We start from the raw sequence: 18677 nt of genomic DNA on the forward strand, positions 1-18677 counted from the left end.
AGGGCGGCGGGCCGCCGCAGGACCTCACGAGCGGGGTGGGGGGCTGGGAGGGTCCCCCCTGGTGAGTCGGGGTGCTGCTGCGTCACCAGAGGGGCCGCCCCCACCGCCCGGTGGGACGGAGTCGGGCTGTGGGCCCGAGTGGGGAGCCACTGAGCGGACCGCAGGGCCCACGCCGGTGTCGACAACCCCGTCAGTACCGGAGAGGGCCGCGCGTGGGAGGGACCATCGGAGACGCTGCCCCGAACGCCGCAGTGGGTGGGCGGGGCCAGGCCGCGCCGGGCCGCGCCGGGGACTCGGCTGTGCTGGGTCTGCTGCAGCCTCAGCTCCAGCTGGAGGGTGGCCGCTCCGGCTACTTCCTGTGGACACTCTCAGGTCACAGCCACGCCCCCTGTGCCCCCTGTCCCCGGTGGCTCTGGGTGGCTCTGGGATGCCGGCTCTGCGGGCGGCACGCCCCCCTCGGGCGGGCGCTGTTTTCCACGTGTGCGATAGAGCTGGGTTGTAACGCCTCCGTCGACCAGCAGGAGGTGCTGCTGGTGAGTGACTCGGTGCACTGAAGGGTGCGGCTTTCCGGATCCGGGTGTTTGCGGTAGACTGCCTGCCTGCCTGCTGGGCCACCGGGGAGTTCCAGCAGGGGAGTTAGGGCCGCAGGTTGGTGCACTCGGCCCGAGGGAGCAGCACAGGCAGGCGAGCAGGCCTCTGGGACAGCCCTGCGCTTTCCTGCTCTGGGTGCTGGCCCACAACACCCTCTGCCCCCCGAGCCCCCTGGTTTTCGGGGAGACCCCGATGAGGGACGCATCCCACTCTGCTGGGCCATCACTGACCCCCTCTGACCCCCTGCTTTCTGTGTGCGGGATGGAGACGACCTCTCCCGGAAGGTGGGGTGGTGGATTTCCTGGCATACAGTAGGTGCTCACTAAACGGTGGCAGGTGTGCCCCCACCCCCGCCCCTAGCATGACCTGGGCGCCCAGCAGACCCCTGCCCTGGCTCATCACGTCAGAGACATGCCAGCTCTTTCCTCCCTCCCCGAGGTTCGGCCCTGCTGGTCCTCATGTATTCAGGCTCGCCTGTCTGTGTGGGGAGCCCCTCAGCCCCCCTGCATAACCCAGCTCTCACACCCCAGGGCGGCGTGTCTGCCTGCCCCCCCCCACCCCCCACACTCATCCCTGGCTCCGTGCGCCGCCCTGCCAGCCCCCTGAGCCTGGGGCGGGGGGGCAGGGACAGACCTGAATGGATGCTTGTGGGCTGAATGGAGGGAAGGCGCCTCAGCCCGGCCTACCTGGGAAGGCAGGTGGCAGAACAGATGGCCGCGGCTCCCGCGGGTCGGGCGGAGGCGTGTGCGCCACACCGGGCCCGCTTCCGAACCGGGGGCTCAGCGCGTGACTCCAGGATCCCTTCCAGACGGAGCATGTGTCTCGGGGCGCTGAACTTTCTGGGTTCCCTTCCTGCCCCGCTCCGCTCCGTTTCCTGGTCCCTGGCCCTCGTCCCTACAAGTGGCTTTTACGGGAGCGATGACTAGGAGTCCAGAGGGACCGTCTCCGTGTCCTGCTGACCCCGGAGACTTGCAGGACACGGCCCAGCCCAGGGCCAGCACGATGTTCAGCACTGTGGACAGAGCCACTGCCTGCACCCGGGCCAGCAGGCCCAGGGAAGCTGTGGGGGGTGGGGACTGGGGTGCTCTGGGCGCTGGTGGAGCCCTCTCTCCTCCTCCCAGGCCTCGTCTCACGCCCTGAGCAGGGGCGGGGCCTCCGCCAGCACAGCTGGTGGGACATACTGGTGACTGGCCCAAGGCCCACCGGCTCAACCCCCCTACCGCTGCTCCCCCAGCCGGCCAGCGTGCCCGGCCCCCTCCCCCACCCCTCCAGGGAGCACAGTTGCCTCTCGGCCTGACGGTGACAGGCGGCGGTGGCTGGAGTCGGAGCTGCTGTCCAGAGACCCGCTGGCGGCGATGGAGCAAACAGCCCGAGCTAATTAGGAAAAGGTCAGCCCGGTTCCGGAGGCCGGTGTTTGAAGCCGGCCGCGGTCGCTGGAGGCTGGAGGGAGCCTGGGGCTTTGAGTTAGTGGCTCGGTTACCAGGACGGCTTCCAGCTCCCGCCCACAGCTCATGCCTGGCTACTCGGCCCACGACTCCCTCCGAGTCCCCGGCTTCGTCTTCCGGAGGTCCCAGTGCCAGGGGGCCAGCCACCTCCCCTCCCCACCCCACCCTCCCCGGCAGGGCAGAGGGAGGCTCAGCCCCGAGCTGCTGGGGGTCGGTGGGGGGGAGACAGGGCAGAGGGAGACAGCCCCGAGCTGGAGCGGGAGACAGGGCAGAGGGAGGCTCAGCCCTGAGCTGGGGGGGAGGGGACAGGGCAGAGGGAGGCTCAGCCCTGACCTGGGGGGGGGGGACAGGGCAGAGGGAGGCTCAGCCCCGAGCTGGTGGGGGGGGACAGGGCAGAGGGAGGCTCAGCCCCGAGCTGGGGGTGGGGGACAGGGCAGAGGGAGGCTCAGCCCCGAGCTGGGGGGCGGGGAGACAGGGCAGAGGGCCGCTGAAGCCAGGGGCTGGGTGGCAGCCGCCCACGTGCCCCTGCATTCCCTCTGCGTCCTTTCTGTCTTTTCGGAGTCAATTCACTTCTTAAAAACTTAAATACATTTACTTAAAAGGGAAGTTTTACGGCACGCTGCAAATGGAAAACAAGCCCGCTCTGCCCTAAATAGAATTCATAATCGTAAAAATGAATTTGGTGGAGACAAAACCATGTTATTGAATTCCAGTCGGAGGCTGCGGCCCGGGGGAGGCCGGGGCCCAGGGCCTGCCGTTGCAAGCTCGGAGCCGCGGAGCGGCCGGGGCGGCCGGGGCCCCCCCGGGCCGACGGAAGGCCGTCTCTGCGCTGTGAGCAGCAGCACCGAACAGGACGGAACCCGGAGTCACTTTCTCATAAGATTAGCCGGCACTGCTCTGTGCTGTGTTGGCCGGGGGCGGCCTGCGGCTGCACGGTGGAGGCCTGAGCCTCCCCGCCCCGGCCTCAGTGTGCCCGTCTGTGCAGGGGGCGCCTCGCCTCTCCTGGTCTACGGCCCGCGGCCCCCGGGGTCAAGTGCTGGTCCATTCCAGCCTTTCCTCAGCGGCTGTGGGACCACAGCCTTTTGTCCCCAGCCCTGGGGTCCCGGAGCTGGTGGGGCTGGACCTCGGGGCCTGAGAAAACCCAGCGGAGAGACCAGAGGGGGTGGGCCCTGCGGACGGCCACTGGCCCCCACCCCACCCCTGCCTGGCGAGGGAATCCGGCCGGGGCCCGGGGCTCAGCGGTCTGCTTCCGGACGTTCACGAGTGATTCGGAGGGTTTTCTGGTCCGGGACCCAGCGCTTTGGTCCACCCGCCACCAGTGCCAGGGCCCTCTCTGACATCTTGCCACTCCTTGCATGCCTCTGGCAACAGGGAACTCAGCCTCACACAGCTGCCCATTCCTTTTCAAAACATTAAAAAATTTATTATAGAATATTTAAGGTGTCTCAAACATTTAAGAAATCCCTAATAAATATTTCACTGATTATAAAATATTAAATGCAGCCAGAAGTGTGAAGACTACCTCCGTGAACACCTGGAAGCTGTCCCTTCCTGTGAAAACTGCACGCCCCCCACCCACCCCGGTGACTGGCAGGCCCTGGACAGGACGTGAGGCCCTGCCCCCGATGTCCCCCCAGAAGTCCCTGCAGGGGTGAAGCTCCCGTGACAGGCACAGACCGCCTTCGCCGCACAGTGCGTGGCTCAGCGTCGGCTGGCGTGTGCACGCTGGGCATCCACACCCTGGCCGTCCCCGGGAGTTCTCCATCTTGCCCTCCCCCTGAGGCCCCGTGAGCCGTTCGCTGGACGTTGTGGCGATGGCTCTTGGGCCGCTGCCCTTCGGCTCCGTCTCTGGGACCCGTGGGCGGGGCCGGCTCTGTGGCGGCAGGCGGGGTGATGTCCGGGGTGGGCTGGGGAGTGGGTGCTGCTCAGGGGCGCCCCGTGCGGTGCCCGTGCCGTGGCCTCCCCTCCGTGGACCTCACGGCCCAGCCGTGCCTGCCCTGGCACGCCCCTCCTGGGCCCTGCAGCGAGGCTGGGCTGGGGACCCTGGCTGCAGCCAGCGGGAGGGCTCTCCGGGTGGGGGGGACGTGACTCAGACACGCGCAGTGCCCGTCCACGGGGCTCCTCGGGTACTGGGGCCCCCCAGGCCCTTTCCCTCACCAGACCCCCCCCCGCCATTCCCTCCGCCTCTCCTCGGACAACCTGGTCATGTGACTCAGTCACCCCAGGCGTGAGCCAGGAGCTGTCGGTGGTTCTCGTCGGGAGTCATGTGGCTGGTCCCCCGGGGTCGTTCTGAGGACAGGAGGCAAGAACGCAGAGTGGGCGGGCCACCTGCCAGGGGCACAAGGTCAGGTTCGGGCCGTGCGGCCCCAGGGGACCATGCCCCTGCCCCGCTGTCGTGGGGCCGGCTGAACGAAGGGGTGGCTCTGGGGACAAGGCTGCGGCCACAGGTCGGGGGCCGAGGCGGGGGGTGTGGGTCCCGGGGCTGCCGGCCAGACTTCCGTCCCCTGAGTGCTGGAAGCTTGCAGCTGGGTCTTCCCCCGGGGAGTGGTGGGGGCTGGGTGGTTGCAGACGAGGCCTTTTATTCTGGCGGGGGCATCCCCTTCAGCTCAGACTTCCCAGACGTTCCGAGGCACGGGCTGGATCCTCCGTGGGCCCTTTCCCGGGTGGAGGGCAGGGGGTGGGGCTGCCGGCCCGGGGCCAGCCGGTGGGGCTGGGGGACGTCCTGGCTGCGGCCCCAGGCTGGCTCCCCGCCGCTGCCGGGGCTCCTGGTCACGTCCTCACTCTGCTCCGGGGCTGCAGTCCCTTCCCGAGCCCAGCTGGCCGGAGGCTCCGCCCCGTGCACCCGGGGCTGAGGGCACGCAGGGTCCTCTGCTCTGACCACCCCGTGTGCGGGGCCCGGGGCCTGGCTGAGCCCCCTGTCACCACCCCCTGCCCACTGGCAGGATGACCCTTCGCTCCTTTTGGGGCCACGGGCACCAGGCTGGACTCAGATCTCAGGGGCCCCCACTTCCTGCCACCCCGGGCCCACTCTGGGGGACAGGCTCACCCTGGAGCACCGAGCGGGCAGGGCAGGGGAGAACGGGGTTGCGGGGGCGGCGCAGCCACCACCCGGGGCCCCATTTCCTCTCTCAGCGTCTCGGTGAGTAACAGGCGGGCAGCCTCTCCCAGATCAATCCCGTTCTGGCCTTTCAGCCGTAATTAATGTCGGCTGTGTTATTGGATTGATTTTTTATGGGCTCCGAGGAGGATTTACCGAGCTGGCCCGGGCGCGCAGACAGGCGGCTGCGGGAGGCACCGGCGCTCCCCCGCCAGGGTCCGGCCCACGCGGCCAGGAAGGACGTCAGCCCGGCTCCCAGGCTCTCTGGGCCGGTCACCCCCCCCTGGACTGTGCTCCTACCCGTCCCGCTGCCCCCAAACCCTTCCGGCAGCCAGAGCCCACCGCTGCTGCCACCGAGCCCGGGCCCCGTGTGGGACCTCGGGGAGCTCACAAGGGAGGGCCGCTCCCCCACTCCCCCAGAGGGGGCCACACAGGCCAGGGGGGCGGGGTCCCCGCTGGAAGCCGAGACCCTGGTGGCTCGGGTGGGCGGGGCACAGCCTCCTGCAGCGGACGGCCTCCTGCAGTGCTCAGACGTGCACGTGGGCTCCCCGGGGCCGCCCGGGTTCATGGGTGCGGAGACAGCGCACGTCTCGGGGCGGGGGTCGCAGCCCCGTCGCAGACGCGCAGGAGGGGAGGCCGGGCGTCTCTGGGGCGGCGCGCCCCGTGCAGCCGCTGCTGGGGTCTCTCGCTGCCCCGTGGTCGTGTTTGTCCTCAGTGAGGGGCGGCACCGGAGCGGCTGTCCCTCCACTCACCGCACTTCCCCTGGGCCCCTGACGTGATGTCCGTCTGTCCGCACGGGGGTGACGTGGAACAGAGGTCAGAGGCCCCACGACAGTGGTCCTGGGGTGTCTTTCTCCGGGGCCCTGCAGCCCCCACCCCCGCCGGGCCGGTCTTCCCACTGCCCTGCCCCTCCCAGAGGCCGGAGTTTGCTGAGTGAGCTACCCCCACCCCCCAGCTGCTGAGAGCGTCCCCCGGGGTCTGGTCGCGTGTGGTGCAGGTGACCGCCGTTCACACACAAGTGGGCACGGCCCCGCCGAGCACAGCGCCCCAGGGCAGGTGAGAGCACCGGACCCCCCAGCTGCAGAGCCGGCTCCACCCCCCACGACGGGCCGGGAATGCGGGGTCCAGGATCGTGAACGGGGCGGAAGGCAGTCGGGTTCCACGGCGATCAGAGAGGGGATCTGGCACGACGACGCAGGGTCCGTGGAAAGAAAACTCTGTTACAGCCTGTCACGCGGTGTCGGCGGGTCGGCCGTGACGCGAGTTAGTGAGTGACGAGGGCACCTGACAACGTCCAGGCCGGGCTCGGACTTTAGAGTGAGTGCTGAAAGCAGACCTGGGGGGCTTCCGGCCGAGACGGAGGCAGGGAGACACACCGTGCCTCCTCGCACCGCCAAGAGAAGGACAACAACAAATTTTTTTTTAAAGGTTTTATTTATTTTTAGAGAGGGAAGGGAGGGAGAAAGAGAGAGAGAAACATCAATGTGCGGTTGCTGGGGGTCACGGCCTGCAACCCAGGCATGTGCCCTGGCTGGGAATTGAACCTGCGACACTTTGGTTCTCAGCCCGTGCTCAATCCACTGAGCTACGCCAGCCAGGGCAGGACAACAACAAATTTAAAGACAAAAGACAAGCAGAACTGACAGAAAATTGAACTGTATGGAAGTCACACAGAAGAAACATCCATCCAGACCGTTAGGAGGGGTGGAGACAGGCAGCCGGGCGGAGAGGACTTGCGGTGAGGTGGCAGCTGCTGGAGCGGGGGGTCCCACCTTTGTGTGTGGATAAACCAGGAGGAACAACTGGGGAGCGAGACGGACCCACAACCCAGGGCTCCAGCTGGGGGAAATAAAGCCTCAGCCCTCTGACTGAAAACACCTGTGGGGGTTGAAGTGCCGGGAGCAACTCCCAGCCTCACAGGAGAGTTTGTTGGAGAGACCCGCAGGGTCCTAGAACATACACAAACCCACATGCCTGGGAACCAGCACCAGAAGGGCCTATTTGCTTGTGGGAAGCGGGGGAGGTGACTGAAATCCGGCAGAGAGCCGAGCAAGTGTCCTTACTCCCTCTGGGACCCCGCCCCCGCAAACAACGTTACAACACAGTGGTGGGGGTTGCCTGCCCTGGTGAACATCTCAGACTCCACCCCTTACTCTGTATCAGGTGTGCGGAGACGACAAAAAATGGCCCAAATGAAAGAACAAATCAAAGCTCCAGAAAAATACAGCTAAGTGATGAAGAGACAGCCAACCTATCAGATGCAGAGTTCAAAACACTGGTCATCACAGAATTGGTTGAGTATGGCTGCAAAATAGAGGAAAAAGTGAAAGCTATGAAATGTGAAATAAAGGAAAATGCACAGGGAACCAGCAGTGAAGGGAAGGAAACCAGGTCTCAAACCAATGGTTTGGAACAGAAGGAAGAAAGAAACATCCAACCAGAACAGAATGAAGAAACAAGAATTCAAGAAAGTGAGGAGAAGCTTAGGAACCTCTGGGACAACTTGAAACGTTCTAACATCTGACTCACAGGGGGGCCAGGAGGAGAGGAAGAGCAAGAAATTGAACACTTATTTGAACAAATAATAAAGGAGAACTTCCCCATTCTGGCAAAGGAAATAGACTTCCAGGAAGTCCAGGAAGCTCAGAGAGTCCCAAAGAGGTTGGACCCAAGGAAGCACACACCAAGGCACACCATCATTACATTAGCCAAGATTAAAGATGAGAGAATCTTAAAAGCAGCAAGAGGAAAGGAGACAGTTACCTACAAAGGAGTTCCCATCAGACTCAGATGATTTCTCAAAAGAGACCTTGCAGGCAAGAACAGGCTGGAAAGAAGTATTCCAAGTCATGAAAGGCAAGGGCCTACATCCAAGATGATTCTATCCAGCAAAGCTCTCATTTAGAATGGAAAGGCAGATACAGTGTTTCTCAGATAAGGTCAAGTTAAAGGAGTTCATCATTATTTTATGAAATGTTAAAGGGACTTATGTAAGAAAAAGATGATCAAAACTCTAAACAGTAAAATGACAAGAAACATAACGATCAAGAACTGAACCGAAAAACCAAACTGAACAAACAACTAGAACAGGAGCTGAGTCACAGAAATGGAGGTCACATGGAGGGTTACCAACAAGGGAGGGGGAGGGGGAGAGAGGGGGAGAAGGTACAGGGAATAAGAAGCATCAGTGGTGGGTAGAAAACAGACAGGGGAGGGTAAGAATAGTAGGGGAATGGAGAAGCCAGAGAACTTACATGTACGACCCACGGACATGAACTGAAGGGGGGAATGTGGGTGGGAGGGGGTGCGCAGGGCGCAGGGGAATGAGGGAAGTGGGACAACCGTAATAGCACAATCAATAAAATATATGCTTTTAAAAAATTAAAACAGTGGACCTGGGAATGGACTGTGATCGCAGAAGAGACTGTCTGGTTTGATTGCCAGCGCCATTTGAAATGATGGGGTTTTAGTGACTCCTGTTTAGAAACTTTTATGTAAAAACCCCCAGCGGTGCCCTTCGTCGGCGGGCGGGCACTGCGGACGCAGCCGTGAGACACGGAACGGAATTGAACGGCAGGTTTACAGAGGAGAATCGCAATTATCTGCAGCGACGCGAGGCCTCGGAGACCCGGGAGGACCCGCGGAGGAGGCGGTTGAACCCGAGGCCTGGGAGGCCGCTGGGCCGCACCTCGGACGCGCACGCAGGTCAGCGGTCTTCCTCTGCGCCGGCCGGGCGCCGCCGGGAACCTCGCGGAGTCAACGCGCCCCGCTCGCAGCCGGAGCGCGGAAACCCCCGTGGGAGCGCCAGGGCCGAGTCTGCCAGAAAACGCGGGACCCGGGGAGGACGCGCCGAAGTCTGCATGAGAGCGCGCGGCCGCGTGGGAACCGCAGGGCCCGGGAGGCCCTCCCGAGGCCGGCGTGGGGGTGGACCCGGTCCGTGGGAGGCGCCCGAGGAGGGGCCTGCAGGGGCGGAGAGGAAGGCGGTGGGTGTGACAGTCCCCGGGAGCGAGGAGAGGGTCCCCGCACAGCCCCCTAGGGGCGCGCGCACCAGGGAGGCTGCGCGTGGAAGGTGTCCGCTGACCAGGAGCCGGGAGGCCAGCGTGGAGACCGCCGGGGAACCAGGACCCACGGCGCCGCCGCCTCAGGGGTGTGCGGGGGCGTTTTCCGGTCCGGCCACGCTTCCGCCGCGGGCGCGCGCTTTCGGCGCAGACTCGGATGGGAAGGGGCCGGGGAATGGGGTTCCCACCTCCATGTCAGGGTCACGGTCGGGCAGTGCCGCAGCTTTGGGACTCGGGAGGGGAGCCCCGGCCCGGTCTGGACGGAGGACACCAGGAAAGGGGGCGGGGCGGCTCGCATCCAGGTGGAGGTAAGGGCGCTAGAGAAGGTGCAGGCCACGTGGGTCGATCGGCGCCGGGGGCAAGCGGAGGGGCCGCCCCGACCGTCGTCCGGGCCTGGTGGGCCGTCTGGGGACGCGGACGCTCGCGGGGGCCCCGGGGAGCCCGGCGGGGCTGCAGCGGGAGGAGGGGACAGGCTTGGGCTGGAGCGCCACAACGCAGCGGAAGGGTCGAGGTCGTTCGCTGTTCGCCGCTCGGGGTCAGAAATCGGTTTGGATCCTGGTTCACACCTGGAAATACTTTCCCGGCGGACCGAGTTAGGTGCGGGAAACCAGTCCCTGCAGTGGGTGGAGGTGGGTGCGGTCTAGGGTCGTGGCGGAGGTCGTGGGGGTCGCCTTGATTGGACAGCACGGGTTGACCAGCGTCGGTGGCCTGGGCCAGGCCAGCGGGAGGCCACAGTGGGACCGGCGCTGCCTGGGCTGCAGCGGTGGGTGTGCGGGGCCGGCAGGGCAGACCCGGGGGGCCCCTTTGCCCCTGCGGTACCGGTGCCTAGGGCTGGGGCCTCCTGACGGGGTCCCGGGGTCTGTGGTGCGGTCAGCTGCGGCGTCACCAGCCGCGGTGCTGGCATCTTCAACGCCCCCCTCGTCTGGGGGCCAGGAGAGCCCGGGGGAGCAGGAGGGGCCACCTGCCAGCGTCCGCCACGATCGGGGGGCTGTGATGGAACTCTCCGGAGTGCGCAGGGGAGAGCCCCGTGTCTGACCGGATTTGCGGACAGAGTGGCTCAGGGGACCGTGGTGGGCTGCGCTCCGCGGGGTCTCAGGGCCCCTGGCCGCCGCGGCCTCGCTCCCCCACCGTGGGGCGGGCAGGGCGCAGTGTGTCCGGGCTCCGGCCGGAGTTTTGCTTCCCCCCTCGACATGCCGTTGGGAGGGCGGACGGCTACTTTCGACCTCGGCCCACAGCCTCGCCTGCGGCGAACCGCGGCCAGGAGACGCACTGTCACTCAGGTACCGCGACCTCGGGGACGGGGGGGGCAGGGCCTGGGGTGCAGAGGCCTGGCGGCGGCGGCGGTCACTGCGTCCGTGTGCGCAGGAGGGGCGCTGCACCCCCACAGGGGGTTCCCGAATCTGGGGACAGAGGACTCCCCGGAGCAGGGCACCTGGAGGTCGGGGTTCTGCCGGGAGCCTCCAACTGGCCATCCCTCAAGACGCGTGGAGAGATTCAGGTCAGACTAAAGATAGAACTTCCTGCTGCCAGGTGTGAGGGTTTCGCTCGGCAGCGGTGCCCGCGGTCGCCGAGACCCTGCCTGGCTTCGCTGGCGCGCGTCCCGACGGCAGGGGCGCACCGATGTTCCTGGGGGGGCGGGGTCGCGTGCTGCCCCCCTCCCTGGAGGCCGGCCAGCCGCCTGTCTCCTGCGCGTCCCGCCGCGCGAGAGCGGGAGACCGTTGCCGCGCGGTTTCTCCCTCCGATGCTGCTGAGCATCATGTTTTTTAATTTAAGAAGATGCCCAGCGGAAGGCTAACAGACCGTTAAGTGTTTGGGCTCCTAATTAACTCTGCAGCCTGGAGCTGCTGGCGGGCGGAGGGCGTGGGTGTCCTCCGGGGGCAGGATGGGGGCGGGGGGGGGGCGACGTGCAGCCCCCGCCGCCGGCTCCAGGCCCCCGCCGCAGCCCCAGGGACACCTGCGCTCTCAGCAGCGGGCCGCGCGGGGGGTGGCGGCACCATGCTCCTGGGCCTCGGCCGGGTGGAGTCCAGCCCGTCCTGGGGCAGCCCCCTCCCCCCAGGCCCCCGTGTCCCTGTCTGATGGGGCCGCCCTGACGCCCAAGCCCCCGGAAGTGGGGACAGGGCTTGGGGGACCCTGCAGGGCGAGAGTGGTCACCCCGTCTGCTCCTCATCACATTCTCTGCGGGGCAGGGGAGGCCACCTGCGGTCACCGCTGGGGCCAGTCACTCTGCACCCTTCCCGGGCTCGGTGTTTCGCCCTCTCACACCCCCGGCACCCTTGGGGGGGGGCATGTGGTGCCGGCGATGGCTCCCCCTCCCCAGGGCGGACAAGGCCAGGTGCGAGGAGCCCGCCGAGCCGGGCCGGCTGCCCCGGGGCCCGTGCCAGCCCGCTCGGTGCACAGGGAGCCTGGGAGGGGGCAGGCAGGTGTGGAGGGGGCCGCCCTCACTGGCCCCCAGGCTTGCTGAAGCGAAAACCACCAGGGCAGTCCCGCCGGCCTGCTAGGGCACCTACACCGCCCCGAACTGTGCGTCCCCTGCCCTGCCCCCCGGAGGACAGGCGTGCCTGGACCGGGCCGCATGCCGAAGCCTCAGATACTGGGGTCCCTGGGAGGGAGCACCTGCAGGGTCTGCGCTTGCTCCGCAGGCCTGCAGGGCTGGCGGGTGTGTGTGTGTGTGTGTGTGTGTGTGTGTGTCACACAGCTGGGGGCGGAGCCAGCGCAGGTCCTGGCCTGGGTGTCTGGGCCCAAGGCAGCTCCGGCGGGCGGCTCTGCTGGCCCGGCTCTGTGTCCTGTGCGCAGGGGTGCTGCGCAGAGCCAGGCGGGTGTGAGGGGTCAACACCACCTGACAGTGAAGCATGGCAACGGTGAAAAGGCATCGCTCTAGAACTTTCTCCCCGCTCCCGCCCCCTTGGCCAGAGGTGCCCTCTGCAGGTGGAGGCTCCCCACCCCGCTGGGCCTCCCCCGTGTCGTCTGGGCTGGTGATGGAGGCGGCGCACGGTGCTGTCAGGCAGCTGTGCTCCTGCCTCAGCGCGCAGTGATGATTACGCAGAGCTGGCCGTGAGCAGCTGCAGAGCCCGGAACCACCGTCTGTCTTCCTTCCATTAGCGGTGACACAGGTCCCGTGTCAAGGCTGCTTCCTGGGGCCTTGCCTGCCTCAGGCCCCAGGGGCTTCCGTTCCAACCCCTCACCGGCAGCTGGAGGGGCCCCGGGACGACCCGCTGTGGGCAAGGCCTTCTCCTGTCTGGGCCTCAGTTTCCCCTCTGTTGAGGGGGGTGTGCGATGACAGAGCTGGGGTTGCACCCAGGTGGAGGTGGTGGGGGCTGGAGAAGGGGCACAGGTGACCCTTCCTGGGGGACGGACTGCTTGGCCACACTGGCGGGGGGCAGCCCCCAGGGTCATGTCCACACCCACCCGAGGACAGGCGGCGGGGTGAGGACACCCCATCCACCCGGCAGGCCGCCTGGCTCCCTCTGGGCCCAGGCTCTGGGGCGGGTGCCGGGCGCCAGGGCGAGGGCGCACCGCGGGGGCCCGGGGGGGGGCTCCCCAGGGCCCGGGCCCCGCCCCGCCCCCCCCTTCACCGGAGCCGGCCAGTGGGGGGGGCCTGGTGGGGGGGGGCGGGGGTGGTGCACAGAGAGGAGGAACTGCCCCCAGAACCACTTGCCCCTGCCAAGGCGTGGCAGCAGAGCGCAGACTCCCCGACTGTCACACGGGGGTGGGACTGTGGTGGCGACAGGGGCCTCGGGGGTGCCGCCCGCCCGCCCACAGGAGCCCCGAGGGGCCCGCGTCCACCCTGGCCCACGTGGGCTCGCACGGGCGCCAGCGTCTGTGTGCGGACTGCTCGCCCCGGTGCACACAGACCTGCGTGTGCACGCAGGCGGAGCCCAGCACACGCGTGTGGCAGCCCGTGTGTGGGCGCAGCCCTGCCCAGCAGCGGCTCCGCGGCCGCCTTGGCGCCCAGGGGCCCGGGGAGCCCTCGCAGCCACTGCTGCCTGTGACGAGGGCTCTTGGGCCCTGTAATCCTCCTTACCCTGACTTTGGGTTATGGGTTATTTTGAGCGAGAGATTAGAGGAGATTATGATTGGTGTCGCTGAGGCGCCACACTTCCCGGCTGGCGGGGCCTCTCCCACACCCCACCCAAGGCCGGTGGGTGTGGGGGGGAGTCCGCCTCCGATCCACCGCCTGCCGACGCCCGGCTCTGCCCTCCGCGCTGGGGGATACGAATCCCAGGTTGCCAGGGGGCTGGGCAGTTGCCAGCAGGGGAGGGAGGAGGGCACCGTCGGCTCCACAGAGCCCCCACCCCACGGATCCCTCCCTCGTCTTTAAATCAGAGCCCGGCTCTCCCCGGGGGCCAGATCACACGGTTCCTCCTGAAGTTTCCAGGGGGAAAATCCATCTCACATCAGACTCTGCTCCCGACACCCGCCACCTCCTGCAGACGGGCGGCGGCGGGAGGCGGCATCAGTGAAACGCACTCCCGGGCCGCCGACCAGCCCGCGGAAGGCCACGCGGCCGCTCTAAATCCCCAGGTTAACGAGCCGCGCGCGTGCCCTGGTCTGCTCGACCCCCGGGAGGAGCGCGCAGTGGGCCCGGGTGGGCCCCGCAGACGGGGTCCCCGCAGGCGCAGACGCCACGTCTCCCCGACGATCACCCCGGCTGCTGCCTGGGGACCGGAGTGGCGCACAGTGGGGCCACGCCGCAGGAGGTCTCGTGCAGGGCCTCGCTGTCCCTGGCCTGACCTGTCTCCCCCCGGAGGGGAGTCTGGGGCTCCGGAGGGTCTCTGGCAGCCCCGAGTGGGCGCCCCGCCGCAGGCAGCCGGGAGAGCCCCGGCCAGGCCCCGGGAGGACAGAGACCTCTGTCTTCATGGCGCAGCCTGTCACTCCTCAGCTGGGCGACTTCAGCGTTTACCAGGCGGCGCAGCCGAGCTGGGTGCAGGGCCACAGGTGGCCCCTGGGCCTGGGGACGCCAGCCGCCTCCTGACCGGCCCTCTCCTCTGTCTCCCCGCAGGGCCGGTGGAGCTGGAGGCGCGGGGTGCGGCTGTCCGGGCGCCCGGGCGGATGGAGACGGAGGCCGTGGTGGCGCAGGCGCGCAGCGGGCGGACGACGAGCGGCGGCCGGCCGTGACTGGGGCGCCCGCTCCCAGCCCTGGCGGTGCGACCATGCGGCCTGGGACAGGACGCCGCTGAGACTGCGGGCCCCCTCCCTGCCTTCCCCCCGGGGGCTGCCGCCCAGCCCCCCACCCGGTCCCCCTGGGCAGACGCAGCGGGGTCTCCCGCCAGGGCGGTCCCCATGGCCCCCTGCCGCTGGGGCGCGCTGTGGCTGTGCGTGGCGGCGGCCACCCTGCTGCACGCGGGCGGCCTGGCCCGCGGCGACTGCTGGCTGATCGAGGGCGACAAGGGCTTCGTCTGGCTGGCCATCTGCAGCCAGAACCAGCCGCCGTACGAGGCCATCCCCCAGCACATCAACAGCACCATCGTGGACCTGCGGCTGAACGAGAACCGCATCCACAGCGTGCAGTACGCCGCGCTCAGCCGCTTCGGCAACCTGACGTACCTCAACCTCACCAAGAACGAGATCGCCTACATCGAGGACGGCGCCTTCGCCGGCCAGTTCAACCTGCAGGTGCTGCAGCTGGGCTACAACCGGCTGCGCAACCTCACGGAGGGCGCGCTGCGCGGGCTGGGCAAGCTGGAGTACCTGTACCTGCAGGCCAACCTCATCGAGGTGGTCACGCCCGGCGCCTTCTGGGAGTGCCCCAACATCGTCAACATCGACCTGTCCATGAACCGCATCCAGCGCCTGCACAGCGCCACCTTCGCCGGCCTGGCGCGGCTGTCCGCCTGCGAGCTCTACAGCAACCCCTTCTACTGCTCCTGCGAGCTGCTGGGCTTCCTGCGCTGGCTCGCCGTGTTCACCAACGCCACGCAGGCCTACGACCGCATGCAGTGCGAGGCGCCGCCGCCCTACGCCGGCTACTTCCTGCTGGGCCGCGGCCGGCACGGCCAGCGCAGCATCCTGGGCACGCTGCAGGCCGTGTGCACGCACGGCGACTACGTGGCCGAGCCCCGCCCCCCGCCCGAGCGCCCGCCCTCCCTGCCGCCGCCCGAGCCCAGCGAGGCGCCCTGCGCGGATGAGGACTGTTTCTCCGGCGACGGCACCACCCCGCTGGCGGCCCTGCCCACGCTGGCCACGCAGGCCGAGGTGCGCCCCCTCCTCAAGGTCAAGCAGCTGACGCAGAACGCGGCCACCCTCACGGTCCGGCTGCCCAGCCCGTTCACCCGCATGTACACGCTGGAGCGCTTCGACGCCGGCCGGCCGGCCACCGTCTCGCGGCTCACCAAGCCGCAGGAGGACATCCGCCTGACCGGCCTGCACGCGCTCACCAACTACACCTACTGCGTGGTGTCGGCCAGCTCGGGGCTGCTGCACAACCACACCTGCCTCACGCTCTGCCTGCCCAAGCCGCCCAGCCCGCCGGGGCCCGCGCCCAGCCCCTCCACCGCCACCCACTACATCATGACCGTGCTGGGCTGCCTCTTCGGCATGGTGCTGGTGCTGGGCGCCGTCTACTACTGCCTGCGCAAGCGGCGGCGCCAGCAGGAGAAGCACAAGACGGCGGCGGCCGCGGCGGCCGGCAGCCTGAAGAAGACCATCATCGAGCTCAAGTACGGGCCAGAGATGGAGGCGCCCGGCCTGGCCCCGCTGCCCCAGGGCCCGCTGCTGGGCCCCGAGGCCGTGACCCGCCTCCCGTTCCTGCCGGCAGCCGGCGGCGAGGCGCCGCCGTACAAGCTGGTGGAGAGCGAGACGCCCAAGGGCGGCAAGGGCGCCTACCTGGAGGTGCGCACCGGGGAGCCGGCCGAGCGCCCGGGCCCCGACAGCCAGAGCTCCGTGGCCGAGATCTCCACCATCGCCAAGGAGGTGGACAAGGTGAACCAGATCATCAACAACTGCATCGACGCCCTCAAGGCCGAGGCCGCCTCCTTCCCCGGCGGCAAGTCCGGGGCCGCGGCCGCCGCCGAGCCCCCGCTGGTGCTGCTGTCCGAGCCGCCGGCCGGCAAGCAGGGCTTCCTGGCGCCCGTGTACAAGGACGCCTTCGCCCGCGGCCTGCAGCGCCACCACAGCGCGGAGGCGGCCCCCGGGCCCCCGCGTCCCAGCACCTCGTCCAGCAGCTCCTCCCGCAGCCCCAGGGCCTTCTGTGCCGAGGCCCCCGGCGCGCACAAGGCCGCCGCGGCCGAGGCCAAATACATCGAGAAGAGCTCGCCCGCCGCTGACGCCATCCTCACGGTGACGCCCGCGGCCGCCGTGCTGCGGGCCGAGGCCGAGAAGGGCCGCCAGTACGGCGAGCACCGGCACTCGTACCCCGGCCCCCACCCCGCCGAGCCGCCCTCGCCGCCCGCGCCCCCGCCCCATGAGGGCCCAGGCGGCCGCAAGGCGTCCATCCTGGAGCCGCTGACCCGGCCGCGGCCCCGCGACCTGGCCTACTCGCCGCTGTCCCCGCAGTACCGCCACCTGAGCTACACCTCCAGCCCCGAGTACACCTGCAGGGCCTCCCTGGGCATCTGGGAGCGCCTGCGCCTGAGCCGCCGGCGGCACAAGGACGACGAGGAGTTCGTGGCAGCCGGCCACGCGCTGCGCAAGAAGGTCCAGTTCGCCAAGGACGAGGACCTGCACGACATCCTGGACTACTGGAAGGGCGTGTCGGCCCAGCACAAGTCCTGAGCCCGCGGCCGTGCCGCGCCCGTGGGCCGCCCACCGGACCAAAAAGGACACGAGACCCACCGCGGGCCTCCGTGACCCAGAGACTCTCGCGCACCGCACACACGCTCTCGCGAACTCTGTCTCACAACACACAGACACGCACACACACACACACACGGACTCACGGACTCTGCCTCTCACAGACAGACTCACACACACACACACGGACTCTGTCACAGACACACACAGACTTATGAAGTCTGTCTCACACTCAGACACCCACTCACAGACACCACACACGGACTCAAACTCACACACGGACTCACAAACTCTGTCTCACATGGACTCACGGACACACACACATGGACTCACGGACACACACACATGGACTCACAGACACACACACGGACTCAGACACACACACACACACGTCGGCAGGTGAGGCGCGGGCCCCACGGAGAGAGCGGGGGATGGGGTGGAGGTGCCACTGACACCGACAGCAGCAGGTGGACCGGCGGGGGGACACCGCTCTGGCGTGAGCGGCCTGTCCGCACACGTGGGCATACACTGCACACACACACACACACACACACACACACAAAGGGACTTCGGAAAACTGTGTCTTAGGGATGGGGGTGGGGGAGGGGAACTTTCTTTTTCAGTATTTTTCCTGTTTTGACTCTTCTCTGCCTTCTTTTCCTCTCTCTCCTTCCTTTTTAAAAAAGATGTAATAAAAGTGAAGTTCTCTCGAAAAGACGACGCAGGGCGTCTGAGGAGCGAGGCCCCGGCCCCCGCGTGGTCTCCGCCATGGTCTGCCGTGGTCTCCGCCGCCGTGGCCTCCCATGGACTGTGCAGTCGTCTCTCTGCCGCCACCGGCGGGGCCACCAAGGAGCAGCGTGACGCAGGCGGCCAGGCGGCCTCTGGACGTGCCGGGGCCTCGGGGTGGGGGTGCCTGCGGGTGCTGAGTGTCGTCAGCTCGATGTACAGAAGAAATCTCTCTATATTTGCAACGTTTGCTGTAAAACGAGAAAGAAAAAAAAGACTATGTCTACTAAAAAAAATTCTGCAAAGGAGAAACCCGCGGGCTGTGTGTGCGGAGTTTTCACTGTGGGGTCCGGGGGCGGTTCGGGGTCTCCCTGGGGTGGGGCTGGGGTTGCGGGGCCACCACAGAGACCCCGTCCGGAGAGAACAGGAGTGACCCCGGGGTGCCCAGAGCCCGTGGGGGAAGCGGGAGGGCCCAGGGTCGCCCCGTGGCCCCGAGTGGCTCTGTGGCCAGGTGTGTGCAGGCCGCGGCTGAGGGCGTGCGTGGGCGTGTGGTGCCGGGGAGGCAGGCGTGGGTGGTGCGGGCTGTGTGCGCGGGTGGGCGGGTGGGCGTGAGAGGCTGGGGGGGCCCGCCCCCAGGAAAGTGCCCTGACGGCCCCCCGCCCGAGGTCCTCTGGGTGCTGGCGCCCTGAGCCAGGTCCCCCTGCGGGCCACCCCCGGCCAGCGGGCGTGGCGGGCGTCCAGTGAGCCGGTGGGTGGAGGGGCCTGCGCGCAGGACCGGCGGCCGGGAGCCTCCAGAGACAACGGCCCCCACACCAGCCCAGACCAAGTCCCCTCGGTGGCTCCTGCACTTGGAGCTGCCAGAGCCACAGGGTCCCCTAGTCCCGCCCGGGAGTCGGAGCCAGGCCGTGAGGTGGGCAGGGCCCCGGGGCCACCGCCTACTGGGCCAGCCCGCCCCCCCCATCCGCGTCCCGCCAACTGCCCCCTCTGCCGGGCGGGTGGCGCCCCCCCACCCAGGCAAACCCCTCCCCATTT

At 67.8% G+C, this 18677-nt stretch overlaps 1 protein-coding gene across 2 annotated transcripts in view; it reads left to right on the plus strand.

Moving 5' to 3' along the window:
• Window positions 1-17957, plus strand: part of ELFN1 (extracellular leucine rich repeat and fibronectin type III domain containing 1) — a 40946-nt gene extending 22989 nt beyond the window's left edge. For both annotated transcript variants that reach the window (XM_045824536.1, XM_045824541.1), the window contains exon 3: window positions 14191-17957. In XM_045824536.1, the coding sequence (XP_045680492.1) occupies window positions 14472-16901 (2430 nt within the window). In that variant the 5' untranslated portion in view covers window positions 14191-14471 and the 3' untranslated portion in view covers window positions 16902-17957. The remainder of the gene's footprint in view (window positions 1-14190) is intronic.
• Window positions 17958-18677: the final 720 nt, after the last annotated feature.

This window comes from Phyllostomus hastatus, unplaced genomic scaffold, assembly GCF_019186645.2.
Source record: "Phyllostomus hastatus isolate PE091 unplaced genomic scaffold, TTU_PhHast_1.1 phas_contig_150, whole genome shotgun sequence".
In the NCBI taxonomy this organism is placed as follows: domain Eukaryota; kingdom Metazoa; phylum Chordata; class Mammalia; order Chiroptera; family Phyllostomidae; genus Phyllostomus; species Phyllostomus hastatus.